The sequence below is a fragment of the Coregonus lavaretus genome (genome assembly GCF_964263955.1).
Source record: "Coregonus lavaretus genome assembly, chromosome: 10".
Classification (NCBI taxonomy): domain Eukaryota; kingdom Metazoa; phylum Chordata; class Actinopteri; order Salmoniformes; family Salmonidae; genus Coregonus; species Coregonus lavaretus.
The window spans coordinates 35,803,443-35,825,550 of NC_139997.1; the positions used below are offsets into that span (position 1 = coordinate 35,803,443).

The 22,108-nt window shown below is 43.6% G+C and overlaps 2 protein-coding genes across 2 annotated transcripts; both read right to left on the reverse strand.

The window, feature by feature from the left end:
• Positions 1-652: 652 nt before the first annotated feature.
• Positions 653-10,746, reverse strand: LOC311136409 (solute carrier family 12 member 9-like). The gene is made up of 14 exons (XM_084170527.1): positions 10,388-10,746; positions 9,600-9,859; positions 9,236-9,370; positions 7,550-7,687; positions 7,049-7,348; positions 6,782-6,889; positions 6,023-6,134; positions 5,777-5,934; positions 5,583-5,665; positions 5,360-5,484; positions 4,955-5,147; positions 4,518-4,692; positions 2,691-2,837; positions 653-2,532 (listed from the first exon to the last, which is right to left on the reverse strand). Exons 2-14 carry the CDS (start codon positions 9,799-9,801, stop codon positions 1,676-1,678), a joined length of 2,733 nt encoding a protein of 910 aa, XP_084026653.1. The 5' UTR covers positions 9,802-9,859; positions 10,388-10,746; the 3' UTR covers positions 653-1,675.
• Positions 10,747-13,269: 2,523 nt separating this feature from the next.
• On the reverse strand, positions 13,270-16,750 carry LOC311135894 (uncharacterized protein). Its single transcript, XM_084169915.1, has 2 exons — positions 15,770-16,750; positions 13,270-14,601 (listed from the first exon to the last, which is right to left on the reverse strand). Exons 1-2 carry the CDS (start codon positions 16,419-16,421, stop codon positions 13,847-13,849), a joined length of 1,407 nt encoding a protein of 468 aa, XP_084026041.1. The 5' UTR covers positions 16,422-16,750; the 3' UTR covers positions 13,270-13,846.
• Positions 16,751-22,108: the final 5,358 nt, after the last annotated feature.

Sequence of the window (22,108 nt, forward strand, 5' to 3'; positions counted from 1 at the left end):
GGGCGTCATAGCAAAGGGGGTGAATACATAAGCACGCACCACTTTTCCGTTATTTATTTTTTAGAATTTTTTGAAACAAGTTATTTTTTTCATTTCACTTCACCAATTTGGACTATTTTGTGTATGTCCATTACATGAAATCCAAATAAAAATCTATTTAATTACAGGTTGTAATGCAACATAATAGGAAAAATGCCAAGGGGGATGAATACTTTTGCAAGGCACTGTATGTGTAGAGGAAACAGTATGTTATACGTTGTCTATTCTTACTCTTGAATAAAGTATGACCTGCAGAACTAGCTCGTGGCTTATCTGGCACTCAATGATAAATCCACAGACGCTGGAGAAGTCTTTGTGTGACAACCTGAGAACTGTACATGGATTCTGAGCAGTCAGAAACATATAGTAACTTCATAGTTCTCTTTATAGTCCTGTTAAATGTATAAGCTTTCCCATAGCGACTAATACATGCCTCAATTAGTATTTAAAAATAGCTTTCATGAATACAAACCTCCTTGCAGTAACATTCTGTTTCCAACATTTGTACATAAGAAAAGCACAGCAAAGAATTCAAATAGTTTTTCCAAGTAACAATTAATGAAATGCTCCTTAGCATTTGGCATAAGGTTGCTACATAAAAAAATTGACAAAATAAATTAGCAATTCATATTTAATTTGCCAGTTAGTGCCTTTGTGATTTTGTAACATGACACACTATTGTCAAGCATTAGGGACTCATCTAGTTTAGAGCGGGGTCAGGAAGTTTGAATTCATGTTCCATCGTGGACCACATAGTAGTCCGGAAAAGCAGCATTTCAAGCATGACCGATTGGTGAGTGACCCAAAATCCTAAGAGATCATGTGGTCCAGACAGTCATAAGCTTAGCCAAACTGGGTCACAATCTGAAGAATAATATGCTGGGAAAAGGGGTCAATGGAAAGAGAATGTACCAGCATCAAATAACAAATAAAATAACACACATTTCTAGTTTCCATAGCTAGTAAACATATGTAGCCTTTTCTCCATTTCAGAATCCATAGTTGGAACTCAACTCTTCTTCTACTCCATTAAATTACAGTATGAACAAATAAATATACACTGAGTGTACAAAACATGACAGACTAACCCAGGTGAATCCAGGTAAAAGCTATGATCCCTTATTGAGGTCACTTGTTAAATCCACTTAATCAGTGTAGGGAGGAGACAGGTTAAATACGAATGTTTAAGCCTTGAGACATGGATTGTGTATGTGTGCGATTCAGAGGGTGAATGGGCAAGACAAAATATTTAAGTGCAAGGTATGGTAGGCTGTTCTGAGGGCAAAAGGGGGTGCAACTCAATATTAGGAAGGTGTTCCTAATGTTTTATACACTCAGTGTATTACAGACGGTAAGTAGGTACCACTGTGACTGACTAGGTGTCGAATGTGTTCATTTGTGAAATTAGTAGATGTGTAAATGAGTTACATTACAAGGTGTGAAACTATGTGCCTATGAAACAGAGCTATACTATTAAGTCCTGTTGTGTAGCGTGCCTGTGTGTTTATTGTCTAACTAACACATACGTTATGTACCTCATATATGTTAAGCATTTAACAGACTGCCCTTTCTATTATGTTCAGGATTAAGTTAGTTACATGACATATTGATCCCATAAACACACAGAGTGACACACTCAAAGCTCAGTGCACGTGACTGGGGTGAGACCATGAATCAAGAGGGTTGGGCCTAAACCGTGAGTCACAGCTTCCAACTGACTGAGGTATTGTTGTGATTGGCTAGAGTGAGTAGGGGGGCGTGGTAAATACAGGAAGCGGACAGCAGCCTGAGCACTGTGCTCCATCAGCAGGCAGTTGACTGCAGACAGGAAGTCCTCTGAGAGGGCTGGGGCCGGCCTCGTCAGGCCTAGCTCCCCCAGCTCTGGGTCTGGTGTCTGTTTCTGTCCGTAGAGCTGCACCACTGAGTCCCAGGGCACTATCTTGATGGAGGCCCTGATCCTCAGCTTCCTCAACAGCTCCCGGAAGGTCTCCTCTTTAACCACCCAGCCCTGGTCGCTTGACTCTGCCTCCACACACAGAAATATTCTCATTCTGGCATGGCGCCATCTGCTGGCCATGTTGAGAACACACGCCATCTGCAGCAGGAAAAGGCTGCACACGTCGACAGAGGCTGCTGAGGTGCTGCCCGGCCGCAGCAGGTTGAGGGGCCAGACGTCGATGATCCTCTCAGCCCCGTCCGTCTTGGTCCCCATGCTCTCCCCCTGCAGCTGGGAGAAGTAGCGGCCCAGACACACGTTCTTACTCATTTTGATGGCATCTGAGATGATTCCCACATACTCCTCTGGCGTGAGCCAGCGTGGGCTCTCCACATGGCGAACTGGGGGGAAGTGGGCTTGCAGAGAGGGCAGATCTACCCCAAAATCATCCCCTCCGGCCTCTTCTGACTCATAGAAGGCAGGGTCTTGGAGGAAGTAGTCCTCAGGGGTGCAACTGTCGTAGAACCCCAAGACCAGAGTGTTGGGCTTCATGCCGCCTTGAAGAGATAAAGAAGAGTTTTATGTTCCATTTTCCAAAGTAGTAATATTATTATTAATACATTATGTCAATGCTCTTTACGACACAGTTGGTGTGAAGAGGAGGAAAACAACAAACAATGATCCAGAATGGTAAGTAGAAGGTTGTGTGACTCACCCAGGCCGGTGATGCGCAGCAGATGCTGTGTGCCCTGTCTCACAGAGGTGGACAGAGTCAGGTCCACAAAGGCCTTCACCCCCAGCTTATCCACCAGACTCAGCCAGAAGTTATACTGCTGCTGGACAGGGTCTGAGGGCAGGGTGTCTGAAACAGAAGAGAGGCTGGCTGAGTGACTGCATTGCCTGGATTCCCAAACAAGAGAAGAGCCAAACTAGTTTCCCTTAAATGTTCTATGGGGTACAAAATTATTGACATACTTGATAAAGATGAGCAAACATGACTGTATAAAATAAATAATTCATAATCCTACACTAGGTATACAAAACATTAAGAACACCTTCTCTTTCCATGACATAGACTGACCAGGTAAAACCAGGTGAAAGCTATGATCCCTTATTGATGTCACTTGTTAAATCCACTTCAAATCAGTGTAGACGAAGGGGAGGAGACAGGTTCAAGGAAGATTTTTAAGCCTCGAGACAATTGAGATATGGATTGTGTATGTGCGCCATTCAGAGGGTGAAAGGGCACGACGAAAGATTTAAGTGCCTTTGAACGGGTTATGGCAGTAGGTGCCAGGCGTAACGGTTTGTGTCAAGAACTGTAACACTGCTGGATTTTTCACACTCAACTGTTTCCTGTGTGTATCAAGAATTGTCCACCACCCAAAGGACATCCAGCCAATTTGACACAACTGTGGAAAGCATTGGAGTCAACATGGGCCAGCATCCCTGTGGAATGCTTTCGACACCTTGTAGAGTCCATGCCCTGACGAATTGAGGCTTTTCCAACTCATTATTAGGAAGGAGTTCCTAATATTTGGTATACTCCAAAAGATTCTGAAATTATATTATTTGAAACGAATGCAATTGCTCAGAGAAATACATTTTGTTCAACAAGTAATACTTTTTTTCTCTCAAAATGGTAGGGGTCAAAATTGTCACCACTGTTTTCAGTGCCTCGCCTTCCAAGGATAACAGCACTGAGCCTTTTTCTCAAATGTTTTATGAGCTGGAGAACACATTGGAAGGGATCTTAGACCATTCCTCCATATAGAATCCTTCCGGATCTATGTTATCCTTCATCTGTGCTTATGGACTGCCCTCTTCAATTCAAACCACAGGTTTCCAATGGGTTTCAAGTCCAGCGACTGAAAAGGCCATTGCAAAATGTTGATTCTGTGGTCAATTAACAATTTCTTTGTGGATATTGATGTGTGCTCAGGGTTATTGTCATGCTGGAAGATCCACTAGCGGTCAAGGTTCAGCCTCTGTCCTGGTACTGTGTAAAGTTAATGATGCCATTGACCTTAACAAGGGCCCCAGGACCAGAGGAAGCAATATAGCCCCACAACATCAAAGATCCACCACCATATTTTACATTAGGTATGGGATTATTTTCTGCTTTTCCACACCAAACCCACCACTAGTGTGCATGGCCTAAATGCTAGATTAATGTCATCTGACTGGTTCCAATCCAAGTGCCAATGCAATTTAGCAAACTCCAGGTGTTTACCTTTAATGGATGACATGATAATAGAGCAGCTCTTAGTATAAAATAATATAATTTACCAATTTTTAGAGCATACAATATAGCTCAGTATTTGAATTATTTATTTTACATAGTCAATTTTGCTCATCTTTATCAAGGGTGTCAATCATTTCAGACCCCAGAAATATCACACTCAGATTACACCTTTTGCAATCAAATAGTGGAAGCTTTAAGTTTCATGCCATCGTAAAAATGACAAGCATTTATTGTAAGAGTCATAATCACATGATGCCACTGGCACCAGAACCCCAGTCACCACCCCTATAATGTTACCCAGATCGCCCAGCTTCACGTGCCCCAGCACAAACAAGCCACCCTTCTTCAGCTGATTGACAAAGTTGATGAGCTGGCAGGAGGAGCGAGGGTTGGCCACCATCAACAACACCTGGGGCCTCCAGAACTTCACATGGTCCTTCCTCACATCCAGCATCAGTAGATACTTGCGCACCTACAGGAGAGGGGGAATGGGGGGGAACGTAGATTCAAGGCACCAAGAACAACAGCGGTGACATACCCCTGGGTCCTGTTTAGTGGGGAAAACCGTAGCAAAATATTTTGCATCAGAAAACCTACATCTGTTTTCTAAACTGAACACCTTCAGGTAGTTCTTCACCATTTCAAAATGTTTCCTCCCTACTGAACACGATCCAGGAACAGGCACACGAGTGTGTCTATGTGTGTGATGTGTGTGCGTCTCCAGGTGTGGGTACCTGATGGAAGATGAGAGCCTGGCTGATGTATCCCCAGCTGCTGGTGGGTGATCTGTAGTGCAGGAAGAGCAACAGCAGCAAGAGGAGGACGATGCTGGCTGAAGAGTAGACGGGATTAATGACAAACATCATCACCAGACAGCTCAGAATGCCCAGCAGACATGTGTGCCAGGAGAACACCTGGAAGGTGGGCCTGGAGAGATAGAATGGCAAGTGAAACCGGGGAAAGGTGAAAGACAGGTAAAATCTAGACTAGACTGGACACTGATGGTCAAAAGTATCCTAGATAAACCCTACTTCACTAAGGACAACGACATCAAAACACAAAAAGAAGAGCATCAGCGCAAGGTCATTGTCTGCTTTTTTAAAATCCGATTGTACAGCATGATGCTAGGATCTGATTACCTGAAGTTGGGGGCCGATGCCCACTCTAGAGCCAGACAGGCCAGGTCGACAGCAGCATAGGCCAGCAGGTAGAACACTGTCACAAGGCCAGCTATGGCATTAAGCTGGCCTGCAAACACCACACACTGCAACAGTCACACCAAAAACACTATCTCAGAGCCTGTTTAAATGTCAAAAGTAGCACTGCACTGCTCAATACGATACAACTATGTCCTCTCCTCACCTGTGCCAAGCCCCAGGTGTACAGCACTGCCACCCATGGGTTACCTGAGCTGGAAGTGGTAGCAGCAGGAGCCAATGGAAAACCTATGGGTAACACAACATCACAACATTATTCTCCTTATTTTGTATTAGCCAAAAACATGTCCTTTACTCTGTTACTCTTTTATTGTGAAACTTGTTCAACAACATCCTTACCAAACAGTTGGTCCAGTGCGAGGGCATGGAGGATCCGGGACGCCCCAATCAGAGAGCACATGGCTGCTGACAGGGCGGAACAGTAGATCCCAATGGTTACAAATGGCGGCCAGATGTTTATACGCTGGAAGAATCCGTAATCCTGAACCAACAGGGTCCTAAACAAAATACATTAATTAGTTGACTGTATTAAAGTATATAGCAACAGTATGAGTTCCCACCACTCCCAGCCTCATCCACTCAGACCTTTCACAGGTGGAGCTGGCCAGGACAAAGAGCAGGACATAGACTATGCAGGTGTAGAGGACTGCAATAATGGTGCCTTTGGGAATGGCAGCACTGGGGTTCTTCAGCTCTCCTACAGACAACAGATTAAAGGAAAGATAGTGGAACATGTCAAGTTTGAGTCTGTATGTGAAGCTTAGTGAGATGTGAAGTAATGGAACTAAAATATTCCATTACCTTTAGTCAGAATGCATATGGCACCGGTAAAGTAACAACTACACTGAGTATACAAAACATTAAGAACACCTGCTCTTTCCATGACATAGACTGAGCAGGTGAAAGCTATGATCAATTATTGATGTCACTTGTTAAATCCACTTCAAATCAGTGTAGATGAAGGGGAGGGGTCAGGTTAAAGAAGGACTTTCAAGATGGATTGTGTATGTGTGCCATTCAGAGGGTGAATGGGAAAGACAAAATATTTAAGCGCCTTTGAACAGGGAATGGTAGTAGGTGCCAAGCGCACCGGTTTGTGTCAAGAACTGCAACGCTGCTGGGTTTCATGCTCAACAGTTTCCCGTGTGTATCAAGAATGGTCCACCACCCAAAGGACATCCAGCCAACTTTATACAACTGTGGGAAGCATTGGAATCAACATGGGCCAGCATCCCTGTGGAACACTTTCAACACCTTGTAGAGTCTATGCCCTGACGAATTGAGGCTGTTCTGAGGGCAAAAGGGTGGGTATACTCAGTATATTATGATGCGTGTGGAGAGTACCTGACATGTTTGCTCCGGCCATGATTCCGGTACAGCTGGTGAACATGACAGCGAACACAGTGGCGAATGACATGACTTTACCGGTGCTGTAGTCCACAGTGTAGCCCGCTGAAGAGGAAAAAGAGGAAGAACACTGTTGCTATAACTGCTCTCTCTCTCTCAAACCATAAAACTAACAACTCTATACATGTACAGTTTCACTTCCCAATCAAGGATTATTATACCTATAATGCATCTGAAGTATGACCCCTGCCAGACAGTACTCACAACCCAGGTTGTCCCTCAGTGTGGTGCCATTGAAGCCTGTGTAGCTGGCGTTGTAGGTGAGGGTCTGGTTGCCAGGGCCCTGGTGGGTGATGAGAAAGGTTAGGGGCGTGGTCAGCGCCAGGGGGCTGATGTAGATGGACAGCAGGGAGATGGTCACCACCAGCAGGATGAGGAAGGAGGTGCGGGCGAAGATGTGGGCACCCACTAGGCACACCACCAGAACCAGCAGGAGAACTATGGAAGAGTACAGCACTGTGTACCAGTATCCCTGGGGAAGCACCCGCAACGCAGAGGAGGATGCTGAGGTGGGAGGTGGACAAAGAAGACAAGATGGAGGATAAAACACTGGGTGGAACGACTCATTTGAATGCATGTGGCACCAACATTCTAAGAAATATTATGAATCATTTTTTAAAAGCAGAAGCACACAAGCATGGCATGCATGCTTGGAATTATAAGTATTAGGCCTTAAACTAGTAATTATAGAATGTCAAGACTAACCTGGGTCCTGACCAAATATGTCAAGTATGGCCTCTACCAGACCAAGCACATACACTCCACACGCGCACACCTTGGCAAGGAAGAACATGAGACCAATGCTTCCTCCAAACTCTGGGCCCAACGATCGACTGATCATGACTGGCAGACATTAGGTCAAGGGGTTAAATATTACTGATCTGGTGTGCATCATTAGTAAAGGTTAGTAAAGTCACTCTGCTCAGTTGGTTGAATCACATGATGCACACCAGATGTGGTCATCAGTGTATTCAGATGATGTAATCAAAAACACTTATCTTCTTCAATTATTTTACTACAAAACATAGCAACCCGCTGGCACTATGTTGATGTTAGGGTGGTTCTGGAGATTATGAATATGAGGTTGAAAAGTAGTGAAATTTCCCATTAAAGATATAAGGGCTAGAAATGACTGTAGATATGTGTCATCAAGTTTGACTAGTAAGAACTTAAGTTTTACACTGCACTCATACTATAGACCAATAGAAACACACTTGCAAAATACAGTACCTTCAGAAAGTATTCACACCTCTTGACTTTTTCCACATTGTTGTGTTACAGCCTGAATTTAAAATGGATTACATTGAGATTTTTTTGTCACTGGCTACACACAATACGCCATAATGTCAAAGTGAAATTATGTTTTTAGAAATGTTTACAAATGAATAACAAATAAAAAGCTGTATTCAAGTATTCAACCCCTTTGTTATGGCAGTTCAGGAGTAAAAATTAGCTTAACAAAATAAGTTGCATGGACTCACTCTGTGTGCAATAATAGTGTTTAACATGATTTTTGAATGACTGCCTCATCTCTGTACCCCACACATACAATTATCTATAAGGTCCCTCAGTCGAGCAGTGAATTTCAAACACAGATTCAACCACAAAGACCAGGGAGGTTTTACAATGCCTCACAAATTTGGTAGATGGCAAAAAATAAAAAGCAGACATTGAATATCCCTTTGAGAATGGGGAGGATATTAATTACACTTTGGATGGTGTATCAATACACCCAGTCACTACAAAGATACAGGCGTCCTTCCTAACTCAGTTGCCGGAAAGGAAGGAAACCGCTCAGGGATTTCACCATGAGGCCAATGGTGACTTTAAAACAGTTACAGAGTTTAATGGCTGTGATAGGAGAAAACTGAGGATGGATCAACCACATTGTAGTTACGCCACAATACTAACCTAACTGACAGTGAAAAGAAGGAAGCCTGTACAGAATAAAAAATATTCCAAAACATGCATCCTGTTTGCAACAAGGCACTAAAGTAACACTGCAGAAAATGTGGCAAAGAAATTAAGTTTTTGTCCTGAATACAAAGTGTTATGTTTAGGGCAAATCCAATACAACACATTACTGAGTACCACTCTCCATATTTTCAAGCATAGTGGTGGCTGCATCATGTTTTGGGTGTGCTTGTAATCATTAAGGACTGGGGAGTTTTTCAGGATAAAAAAATTAACAGAATGGAGCTAAGCACAGGCAACATCCTAGAGGAAAACCTGATTGTCTGCTTTCTACCAGACACTGGGAGATGAATTCACCATTTAGCAGGACAATAACCTAAAACACAAGGCCAAATCTACATGGGAGTTTTGACTTAAATCAGCTTGAAAATCTATGGCAAGATTTGTGGTGTGAGAAAGAACCAGTGTTAAGGATACAATAGGCCCCACCTCCCTGCACAGCACCATTGGTGGAAATAGCACAGATGGACAAGATGGTGAGGGAGATAATGGTGTAGGCTACAAGCAGCATCACAAGACCCTGCAAGAGCCCCGCATGACCAACCACAAACCCTATGGGGAAACATCATTACACAGTATTAGTATTGTTACAGGACCACAATACAGTAGCCTAATGCATTCACATGCATGCACACAGTTACACCTTTTTAAAATGAACTAGCAGAGCTTGAAGCCAAAAGCAGCTTGACCATCAACAAGCATCACTGTATGTTGCATGGTGAATAATTCCACATTCACAGCCTACATTTTTAATTGTCTGACATCTAGATGCTGCACTCACCAGTTCTGAGGAAGAGGACAATGCTGAACATGGAGAGGACGGTGGGCACTATCACCCCGAAGAAGGTGTTGAGTTTTCGGGGTACAGCATTAGGAGTGCTGGCCTCCCCAGTGCCATCGGACCCCCCCATGCCACATACTGCTGTGTCTACAGACAGACCACACACCCCATGGGCGAGGAGGGGTGTGTGTTCATTAGACATGGCCTTCAGGAGAAGCCTATTGTATATTTAGATGGTCTAGACGTCCTCTTTTGTAACCCTGTTAAATGTTGACATTCTTTGTATAAATTAGATTATAAAAAACAAGTTGGTAAGAAAGCTGACAATTGGACAGATTCCTGAAAACACAGTATAGCTTTATATTTACGAAAAATAGTAGGTTATGCAAACAAAAAAATATAAGGGGAGAGGGGAGGGTTTTAAATTAAAAAAACAACACCTTCAGACTACGAGCCACCAGAAAAACATCAGACATTGTAAATAAATAGCATACTTCAAAGACGTGCGAGCTACAACACTGACTACACGACACATCATGCAACATCAACATACATCATATTGAATTTATTACAATTTAACAAGAGTTGCGCGATAGTATCGAGTTTACGTTTGTTTCATTTATCCAAAAAGGGGAAGTGGGGCTGGGACATAGAGCGGTTCTTGGTGAGGTCATTCAACAATTCAATTTCGCAATTCCGTACACTTGTAGTTTGACTAATAATAACATTTTTGTTTACTTTGCAATCATGGCTATTGTAGCTATAGCCAGATGAAAACAGCCACTCACCTATTCTTCGTCAGTGGGAATAAGCGCGCGCACTTCCGGTTGTTAAAAACTCACCCTCTGCCTCTGGCTGACTAGCTGACTGCTCCCTTATTTCAGTTTATAGCTGAATGATTTCTGCAAGTTATCAACGCGTAATGTAAAGGCATACACAGCCGTGCTTTGTTAGTTGATCTAACTAGATTAGAAAACTACTGGCTATAGGTAGCATAGGCTACAGATAAATTATCCAACTGCTCATAAAAGGTAGAAAATATAATGCCGCAATCTGAACAGCTTTCATTCAAATCTACATGTGTATTCTCCCTATGACAATGAAAATTGACCTGCTTGCAGGTATGATGCTGTCTACTTGCAGCCTCATCTAGTTACTTGCTATTTTTTCTGTGCAGGTCACGGGACAGTAGAAACTGCTCATGTGACTGCCAAAAAGGGGAGGGTGAAAATCTGTCTGTAGCTAGGTTTCCATCCAATTGGCGACAGATTTTCATGCGAATATTCTAAAATGCGCATAAAAACAATAAACGCATTTTCCAACCAGAGATGTGTTTCTATCAAATTGACTTGTTGCAGATAACAGGCTGTGCGTGATGACGTGGTGCACATAAAAATACCGTTTGCGGTTTTATCATATCACCAAAAGTTCATCATAATTTATTTCATCTGCAGTGGGTGAAAAATACCAGGGCTGTTCTCTTGATAAGTGCGTGAATTGGACCACTTTCCTGTCCTGCTAAGCGTTCCAAATGTATTGAGTAGGCCTACTTTTGTGTGTCAGGGAAAATGTATGGAGTAAAAAGTACAACATTTTCTTTAGGAATGCAGTGAAGTAAAAGTAAAAGTTGTCAAAAACATAAATAGTAAGGTACAGATACCCAAAAAAACTACTTAAGTAGTTATTTTCCACAGATAGTGTTGTCCAGTCCTCCACCTACCTGTTGGAGTGAAAGACCAGAGGTGAATAGAGCAGGTTGGTTGAGAGGAGAGGATGGGTTAGGGGTGCATCTGACAGACAGTCAGACGCATACCAAATACAAAGTATGTGGACACCCCTTCAAATTAGTGGATTCGGCTATTTCAGCCACATGACAGGTGTATAAAATCTCCAAAGACAAACAGTAGAATGGCCTTACTGAAGAGCTCAGTGACTTTCAACGTAGCACCGTCATAGGATGCCACCTTTCCAACAAGTCATTTCGTAAAATGTCTGTCCTGCTAGAGCTGTCCCGGTCAATGACAAGTGCTGCTATTGTGAATGTCTAGGAGCAACAACAGCTCAGCCGCGAAGTGGTAGGCATCACAAGCGCACAGAACGGGACCACCGAATGCTGAAACGTGTAAAAGTCATATGTTCTCAGTAGCAACAATCACTACCGAGTTCCAAACTGCCTCTGCCAAGCGTTGGCTGCAGCGGTGTAAAGCTCGCCGCCATTGGACTCTGGAGCAGTGGAAACGCGTTCTCTTGAGTGATGAATCACGCTTCACCATCTGGTAGTCTGACGGCAAATCTGGGTTTGGTGATGCCAGGAGAACGCTACCTGCCCGAATGCATAGTACCAACTGTAAAGTTTGGTGGTGGAGGAGGAATAATGGTTGGGGCTGTTTTTCATGGTTCAGGCTCCTTAGGCTCCAGTGAAATGAAATCTTAACGGCTACAGCATACAATTACATTCTAGACGATTCTGTGCTTTCAACTTTGTGGCAACAGTTTGGGGAAGGCCCTTTCCTGTTTCAGTATGACAATGCCCCAGTGCACAAAGCGAGGTCCATAAATAAATGGTTTTTCGAGATCGGTGTGGAAGAACTTTGACTGGCCTGCACAGAGCCCTGACCTCAACCCCATCGAACACCTTTGGGATGAATTGAAATGCTGACTGTGAGCCAGGCCTAATCACCTAACATCAGTGCCCAACCTCACTAATGCTCTTGTGGCTGAATGGAAGCAAGTCCCTGCAGCAATGTTCCAACATCAAGTGGAAAGCCTTCCCAGAAGAGTGGAGGCTGTTATAGCAGCAAAGGGGGGACCAACTCCCATGATTTTGGAATGAGATGTTTGACGAGCAGGAGTCCACATACTTTTGGTCATGTAGTGTACTTTACGCCACTGTTCATCTGTAGCCTAATAAGCTGCATGCTTTCCAGATGAGTCATAGTGGGAGGACCACACACCATATCATGTGTCCCCAAGTTTACTTGGTTATTATATCAATATATGCGCATAAAGGCGTTTCCACCGCCATTTCTCGCATAATTAATTTTACTGACCCCAAAAGATCCCACCATGTCGAACGAACAAATTATCTGTCGGCATTTATAAAATTGTACCGAAACGTCCTGTTTCCATCGCAGCTGTCGTGATTATTTTTTATATGGTATGACTTTACCTGCATAAAATTAGGGCCCTGTGTTTTGCATAGTCATCACTTTTTTAAATTTTACCTAACAGTCCACTTTTTCATGTCCAGCAGACAAGAGTATATTGAGTAGAACGTCATTAGATAGTCTCAAATACTTTATATTTTTTAAGAGCAAAGGGGCTGGCAGGTAGGATTTAGTTTCTCCCGGTCTCTGGCCCACACTCCAGTACAGTAGGTGGTCCAGCACCATCCTCTGACAATTGCTTTCATTTTTGTGTAATTCTCATTTTTGGATAAGGCTTAAAATACAGGATAAAATCTTGCTGTCTGTCACATGATTGTACAAAACACAGGGCCCTAGATGAGCAATGCCAGACAGCAAGGGCAGGGTAGTATAGGTATCTGCATTTTGTGATGTGTAGAACATATTGTAATAACCATATTTTTTGATGAATAAACTTGGTGTCTAGGGCACTGTTTCAGATGTTCTATTTTACTGTAACAATGCTAAAAAAAAATATCCAATAATACTCTGAAAATATGACTTTATTGGTAAATTATCATGTAAATCAAAAACGTACAAAAATAAATAAATTGCTGTTCAAAATGAACAGGCTAAAGAAAACAATATAGAACAGAAGCATCACTTTAAATACATATTTTCCCCTTCACAGTTTTGGGCTTTATAATTATAGTGTTAAACTGTTGATAAAGATGTATGTGATACCAACAAAAATACACTTTTCATTTCTGTATTGAGCCATCAACTCAGCTCAAGTGTTCTGTATTTCCATTTGACCACGTATGTGTGTGTCTGTAGTTAACGGAAATCAATCCTTGATGCCAAACTGTTGAATAAACCTTTCCAGGTGGAATCTGCAGACCTGCTCCTATCTGTGACTGCATAATGAACTTTTATGCCAATTAAGAAAATTGTGAACAAGCAGCAATATAAATAGATGATTCTTTACATGATCAGCTTCTGTGTACATTGTCAATTAAATATTAACTTTTGATTAGGATGAACTTAACACACAAAATTAGTACCATCATATCATGTTTACAAAATATGTTTGTATGAATGTGTGTACCAAATCTATCCTGATCAGGAATCCAGGGACTGTGAGTGGAGGTGTGGCCATGTGTAGGAGGGCCCTGCTTGGAGTAGAGACAGTGCCACTGCCGGATGGGGTGTGGTGGGAGCAGGTGAGTGGGTCAGCCTGTGCTTCTTGAGCTGGCCCAGCTCCCTGAAACAGCAGCCACACTGGGCACAGCGATAGGGCCTCTCCCCAGTGTGGATGCGCTGGTGCTTATGCAGACTGTCCAGGTGGCGGAAACGCTTCTCGCAATACCTGCAGGGATACGGCCGCTCACCTGTGTGAATGCGCTGGTGTGTCTTCAGGCAGTAGAAGCGGCGGAAGCCCCGGCCACACACGTTGCAGCGATGCACCTTATCCGAGCTCTCCATTTGGACTTCAAAAGCCCCAATAAGACCAGGGTCCCCTGCAGGGGGTGGGACAAACCCCATGAAGTTACCATCATTGTCACCATCATTGTTATCAATGTGAGCTGGCATCTGTGGCAGTTGTTGTGATGATTCAGGGAGCTGGGACTCCATCATACTAGGGACATCAGGGTCGTTTTCAATTTTAACTGTTCTTTTGACTTCATCCACCTCATCGAGCACCTGGATCAGGCCCAGGTCATTCACATTGCCTGCTGGGTGACTCTGACCCATCTCCAACTCAAAGTTGGTAATATCAGGAGTTCTGCGAGGGACCTCTGCTGCCACTGTTCCCCCCTCCTGCTTGTGTTGAATTATTCCAGAGTCCTCTCCTCCACTTGCACAGACTTTGTACTCTGAAAGAGATGAATGATATCATGATCAGTGAGCAGGATACTTTTCATTTGTTGAGTACATGCAAATAGGGCGATTCCATGCCAGCATAGCCTGAAAATATTTTTGGTATCTCCAATTGTTCTGGCAATTCTCATATAGAAACTTCATTGGGAGGAAGTATGTTTGATATGCTTTTTACATTTGTTATCATGATTAAAAACATGATAATTAAAGTGTCAATTTTAGGCCCTTTTTGGACCCAATGATCCATGAACCGTATATGATACAGACAAAACCTTGGTGTCATACTCCTAATAGTGTGCTCGAGTATCGCTACATTCTGAAATACAATTTTACACATGCATTTATTCAACATTAAAACGACTAATATTAATATCTCAACAGTACCCTTTTTGATTTGGTTAATTTTTTGACATTGTTTTAAACAATATACAAGTACATCACATTTCCAGAGTGGAGACTTACTTTTAAAGTTCTGATCAATTTTATGACCAACACAGTGAACGCGAAAATGGATTCAAAAGGAACTGTGGTCCTCTGTAGCTCAGTTGGTAGAGCATGGCGCTTGTAACGTCAGGATAGTGGGTTCGATTCCCGGGACCACCCATATGTAAAATGTATGCACGCATGACTGCAAGGTGCTTTGGATAATAGCGTCTGCCTAATGGCATACATTATAACTCCCTCTGATGGTGATTTGCTGAATCCTACAGGAGGGCTGTGATTGGTTAATTAACTATAATGTCAATTTCTATGTATACATTTGATAATTTCTTCAAAAGTAGCAGAGCCCACTCTGGAAATGTGATGTATTTGATGAGTATATTGTTCCAAACAATATGTCTAACAAATAAGCAAAATCAAAAAGGGTACTTTTGAGATACTAATAATATTTTACATTGAATAAATTAATGTGATTTTTTATTTTATTTCAGAATATTTTAGAGCAGATTATAAGGAGTATAATGACACCAAGATGTATGTACCATCCATGTATGGTTCACAGATCATAGGGTCTTTCAGGAAGCATGTATAGGTCTAAAAAGAGCATAAAACGGCCACTTTCATCATGATTTTCTCAAAAATGGTTTGTGAAACAAAGGTAAAAAGCCTGTTAAAAATACTTTTTTATGTGAGAATTGCCTGAACAATCTGAGATAAGCCTACCTTTCTCTGCAACACCATCGTCTGTAATGTAGAATTGACCCTCTGTATCCTCCTCAGTGTGATGAGGTGAGTTTCCAACCTCTAATTGTGGCACTTTGGATGTTCGTGAGGGATTGGTAGAAGAGACAGTGGAGGAGGATGTCCGTATTCTTGTCAAGCTTTCGCTGCTCCTGGGCCATTCATGCTGTACTGTTGGTAAGCAAAGACCTACACTGGGGAGTGACTTAGAAAACTGTGATCGTGTGGATGAGCCTCGAAAAGACTTGGGCCCACGGGTCGTGAGCATGTTGGAAGGACTCCCCGAAGCAGTGGGGGGAAAGAGAAAAAGAGACTCTTCTGAACCAGGACCTAAAGCACCGGATCTAGGCTGGTTGTGATTAAGAAGTAAACACTGTTTGATGTTCTTCTCGGCTGCTGTCATGTAGTAGCGTGTAGCTTTGAGTTCACCCTCCGATACGTCAAGTCTCTCTCTCAAACTTTGGTTCTCACGATGAGACTCAGCAGCAGCAGTCCGAGCTGCGGCCAGTTTGATACCGACTACTCTAGCAGTTTCCTTCAAAACGGTTTCTACTGCACACGTCACTGCCTGTTCGATGGTAGATGCAAGTTCATATTTGAGGAAAGAGACACTGGTCTCCATCGTCAAACTCATGGTAGTGATTAGCTAGATGTGATGTTTCCCAACAGTTCGAAAAAGTTCCAACTGCAAAATAACAGAAGCCTCAGGATTCAGTCCTTGTTGTTTGGGTAAGCAAGGTAGCTAGCTGGTTAGCGAGCTAGTTAGATAGATAGCAAACAGTCTAGTTAGCCTCTGGCTAGACAAAAGACTGACTGTTTATAATTCTATAGAAAATAGCTTTTAAATCAAACAAAATGAACAACTAAACTACTCATACTTTGAGTCAAATTGTTTGTCGAATATTCTTACTCAAAAACGTGGAAAATGTTTTGCTAGCTCACCTACCCCACGCATCAGCTTTTGTGTAGCATAGTTATGACGTCAAAAGTGGAATATTCTTCTTTGGTGGGGTTTATCGGCGGTTGGCATCCAACGTTATGGTGCATTATCGCCATCTACTGTACTGGAGTGTCGGCCAGAGACAGGGAGATGCGAAATACTACTTGCCAGCCCCGTTGCTCTTTGAAAAGATAACAAAATAATTGAGACTATATCTAATGAAGTTCTAGTCAATATACTCTTTAAACTAATTTCCTGTATCCCCTTCTCTCTCATACTAGATCTCAGCCTCTCTCTTTCCCTCTGATACTGCCCACACTGTAGCAATACATGCTCCAAGGTTTCTGTTTCCTGGCAATAATCACACTTTCCTGTTGGATGCTTTCCTATCACATTTAAGGTCTAATTCAACCGGCGGTGTCCCACCCTTGATCTTATAAAAATAGCCTCCTCTCTTCTGTCCCTTCCTGTCGTCCTCCCCTCCCCGACTTTCCTCTGTACTTGAAATAAATGCCTGCCCTTAGTATCTCTGTTCCACTGCTACTGCCATCTCTGCACCAACACTGTCCATATCAGGCTTTTTGCCTCTGCCTTACTCATTGAAACTTCAACATCAACATCCCCACTATAAAGTGCTTGTTTAGCAAGTACATCAACTGCCTCGTTCCCTTCCACCCCCACATGGGCTGGGACCCAAGTAAATCTTATCTGTATACCCATCTGTCTAATCCTGCCATGGGTTTGTAGCACCTCATAAAGCAGGTCTTGTCTGCTACTTGAGCTAAAGGACTGGAGACTCATCAACACGTCACATGAATCAGAGCAAATAACTACTCTGTCTTGTTTGACTTCCTCCACCCACTGCAAGGCCAACAGTATGGCCATCAGCTCCACCGTACATACAGCCAGATGATCTGTAATACGTTTCCTGACTGCCACCCCACATTCCTGCACTACAAATACTGACCCAGTACGTCCTGTCCTTGGATCTTTTGAACCATCTGTGTAAATGGCCACAAAATCCTGATACACAGTATCCAGACGTCTCTTTAAAAAATCAGATGGATCAACGCCCTCCCTATCTTTCTGTAGTCTCTCCAACACTTCTAGATCAACTACTGGAGGCGGGAGTAGCCATGGTGGATTTACAGGAATAGCTATCATTGGACTGATCTCCCTTCCATACAGTCCCTTCGCCTGGGCATTACACTCCCACGCAAAGCTTGTGTTCTGTCTTTGCTCATGTTCCCAGCATGCCTGTAAAATCCCACCCTCACCTGGATAGACCTTTCAAACAGGAAATCCTTTATCCAGTTGTACGTTCTTCCTCCTACCCCCATAAAATCAAGCTTGATTAACAACCCCTCCTTCCACATCATATCATATGCCTTCTCCACATAAAAAAAGACAGCTACAGCAGTCTCCTTGTTCACTTGAGCCTTCCTGACCTCTGCTTCTAAGCAGAACACTGGGTCAGTAGTTCCCCTACCCTTCCTGAACCCAATCTGATGTGGCAATACTAGCCCCCTGCTCTCCAGGAAGTAAGTTAGCCTCTCTGTAATCAAACGTTCCATAATCTTACATACATGTGATGTTAAAGATATTGGCCGATAACTTGTTGGCCTCATTGGGTCCTTCCCTGGCTTCCGGATTGGTACCACTACTGCCTCCTTCCAGCTGCCTGGTAGTTTCCCCTCCTCCCACACTCTGTTGTACAACACCAATACCTTATCCAGTGCCTCATCACTAAGATGGGCCAACATGACATAGCACACCTCATCATTCCCAGGTGAAGTTAACCCAGCCTTACCTATTGTCCTTTTCAACTCCACCATGTTAAATGGTGCATTCAACGCATAATTTACATCCCCCCTCCTATCCAGCACTCCAGGATGCTCATCTCTCGTTCTCTCTCTCCCCCTCTGCCCCACCTCTGACAAATTTGCAGAGCTATGCACTTGGACAAACACTTTGGCCATCATCTCTGCCTTCTCTTCATCTGTTAGGAGCGTGTTGTGGGCATTAAAATACCCACACCACATGACCTTACTTCTTTCCTGGCCCTCCACCCTCTCCAGCACTTCCAGGTACAATATTTGACACGGATTATAGTAGTTCACTACCACTAGCACCCCTCCTCTCAACCATACCTCCACCACCACATATTCCTGTTCAATACCTTTGCCTAGTATTCACCCCGTAGCACTCACTTCTGTCATCATGAAGTGCTTTGAGAGGCTAGTTAAGGATCATATCACCTCTACCTTACCTGACACCCTAGACCCACTTCAATTTGCTTACCTTCCCAATAGATCCACAGACGATGCAATCGCCATCGCACTGCACACTGCCCTATCCCATCTGGACAAGAGGAATACCTACGTCAGAATGCTGTTCATTGACTATAGGTCAGCCTTCAACACCATAGTACCCTCCAAGCTCATCATTAAGCTCAGGGCCCTGGATCTGAACCCCGCCCTGTGCAACTGTGTCCTGGACTTCCTGACGGGACGCCTCCAAGTGGTGAAGGTAGGAAACAACACCTACACTTCGCTGATCCTCAACACAAGGGCCCCACAAGGGTGCGTGCTCAGCACCCTCCTGTACTTCCTGTTCACCCCTGACTGGGTTGCAACGCACACCTCCAAATCAATCATCAAGTTTGGAGACGACACAACAGTAGTAGGCCAACAGTAGATTACCAACGATGACGAGACAGCCTACAGGGAGGAGGTGAGGGCCCTGGCAGAGTGGGGCTAGGAAAATAACCTCTCTCTCAACGTCAACAAAACGAAGGAGCTGATCGTGGACTTCAGGAAACAGCAGAGGGAGCACACCCCTATCCACATCAACGGGACCACAGTCGAGAAGGTGGAAAGCTTCAAGTTCCTCGGCGTACACATCACTGACAATCTGAAATGGTCCATCCACACAGACAGTGTGGTGAAGAAGGCGCAACAGCGCCTCTTCAACCTCAGGAGGCTGAAGAAATTCTGCTAGGCCCCTGACATCCTCAGAAACTTTTACAGATGCACAATTGAGAGCATCCTGTCAAGCTGTATCACCGCCTGGTGCGGCAACTGCACCGCCCGCAACCGCAGGGCTCTCCAGAGGGTGGTACCATCTGCCCAACGCATCACCGGGGGCACACTGCCTGCCCTCCAGGACACCTACTGCACCCGATGTAACAGGAAGGCCAAAAAGATCATCAAGGACATCAACCACCCGAGCCACTGCCTGTTCACTGCCTATCATCCAGAAGGCGAGGTCAGTACAGGTGCATCAAAGCTGGGACCGAGAGACTGAAAAACAGCTTCTATATCAAGGCCGTCTGTTAAATAGCCATCACTAGCCGGCTACCACCCGGCTACTCAACCCTGCACCTTAGAGGCTGCTGCCCTATATACACAGACATGGAATCACTGGCCACTTTAATAGTGGCACACTAGTCACTTTAATAATGTTTACATACTGCTTTACTCATCTCATATGTATATACTGTATTCTATTCTCCTGTATTTAGTCAATGCCACTCCAGACATTGCTTGTCCTAATATTTATATATTTCTTAATTCCATTCTACTTTTAGATTTGTGTATTATTGTGAATTGTTAGATACTACTGCACTGTTGGAGCTAGGAACACAAGCATTTCGCTACACCCGCAATAACATCTGCTAAATATGTGTATGTGACCAATAAAATGTGATTTGATTTGATTTGTAAGGAAGTCCTTGCTTTATGAAGGTGGCACAACCCCCCCTCCCCCCTCGTGTCCCAGTCTCAGCCTTGTGATTACACTTTCCTCCCTTCTCTCTCGGCCTGAGGACATCCCGCCCCCACCTTTTCCTGGATCTTATACAGGTGTCTTCCCTTTCTCTCCCTGTTCCACAACTCTTGCCATTTGTTTTTTAACCACTGTTCTTAATAACCCCTTGGCTTCTGCTTTACTGATTGACAATTCCATCTCAACATTAGAACGTTTAAGAGCCTGCTTGGCGATAACATCCACCTCCTCATTCCCCTTTACTCCCACATGAGCTGGTACCCAGAGGAACATCACAAATACCCCCATCTGTTTCACCCTATACAAGCACTGCAAAACCTCATACAATACATCCTGTCTGCTCTGAGACACAAATGCATTTAAGCTCATCAGTGCTGCACAGGAGTCAGAGCAGATGACTACCCTGTCTGGCTTCACCTCCTCCACCCACTCTGCAGCCAATAGTATGGCCAACAACTCCATTGTGTAAACAGATAAATTATCTGTTGCTCTTTTTGTCACTTCCACCTTATACTCATGACCATTAAAAGCTGCACCTGTCCTCCCTGTTTTAGGGTCCTTAGACCCATCTGTGAATATATTCAAGAAAGCATAGTATTGTGTTCTTAAATATTCACTTATAACTGAATCTACTCCTTCCTCAACATCTCTAACACTCTCAAGCAACCCTAGATTTACAGTGCATTCGGAAAGTATTCAGACCCCTTGACTTTTTCCACATTTTGTTACATTACAGCCTTATTCTAAAATGTATTAAATTACTTTTATACTCATCAATCTACACACAATACCCCATAATGACAAAGCGTCATGTTAGAAATGTTTGCAAATGTATTAAAAATAAAAAACAGAAATACCTTATTTACATAAATATTCAGACCCTTTGCTATGAGACTTGAAATTCAGCTCAGGTGCATCCTGTTTCCATTGATCATCCTTGAGATGTTTCTACAACTTGATTGGAGTCCACCTGTGGTAAATTCAATTGATTGGACATGATTTGGAAGGTCACACACCTGTCTATATAAGGTCCCACAGCTGAGAGTGCATGTCAGAGCAAAAACCAAGCCATGAGGTCGAAGGAATTGTCCGTAGAGCTCCGAGACAGGATTGTGTGAGGCACAGATCTGGGAAAAGGGTACCAAAACATTTCTGCAGCATTGAAGGTCCCCAAGAACACAGTGGCCTCCATCATTCTTAAATGGAACAAGTTTGGAACCACCAAGACTCTTCCTAGAGCTGGCCGCCCGGCCAAACTGAGAAATCGGGGGAGAAGGGCCTTGGTCAGGGAGGTGACCAAGAACCCGATGGTCACTCTGACAGAACTCCAGATTTCCTCTGTGGAGATGGGAGAAGCTTCCAGAAGGACAACCATCTCTGCAGCACTCCAACAATCAGGCCTTTATGGTAGAGTGGCCAGACGGAAGCCACTCCTCAGTAAAAGGCACATGACAGCACGCTTGGAGTTTGCCAAAAGGCATCTAAATGATTCTCAGGCCATGAGAAACAACATTCTCTGGTCTGATGAAACCAAGATTGAACTCTTTGGCCTGAATGCCAATCGTCACGTCTGGAGGAAACCTGGCACCATCCCT

Bases quoted from the DNA above. Each gene is read 5' to 3' on its own strand.
- LOC311135894 (XM_084169915.1), bottom strand. From the start codon at position 16,421: ATGAGTTTGACGATGGAGACCAGTGTCTCTTTCCTCAAATATGAACTT. The intron at 14,602-15,769 runs GTAGGCTTATCT...CATCTCTTTCAG, and splicing joins CGATGGTGTTGCAGAGAAAG to AGTACAAAGTCTGTGCAAGT.
- LOC311136409 (XM_084170527.1), bottom strand. From the start codon at position 9,801: ATGTCTAATGAACACACACCCCTCCTCGCCCATGGGGTGTGTGGTCTG. The intron at 7,688-9,235 runs GTATCCTTAACA...AATGTCTGCCAG, and splicing joins GCAGGGAGGTGGGGCCTATT to TCATGATCAGTCGATCGTTG. The intron at 2,838-4,517 runs GTAACATTATAG...CTTCTGTTTCAG, and splicing joins CGTGAAGCTGGGCGATCTGG to ACACCCTGCCCTCAGACCCT.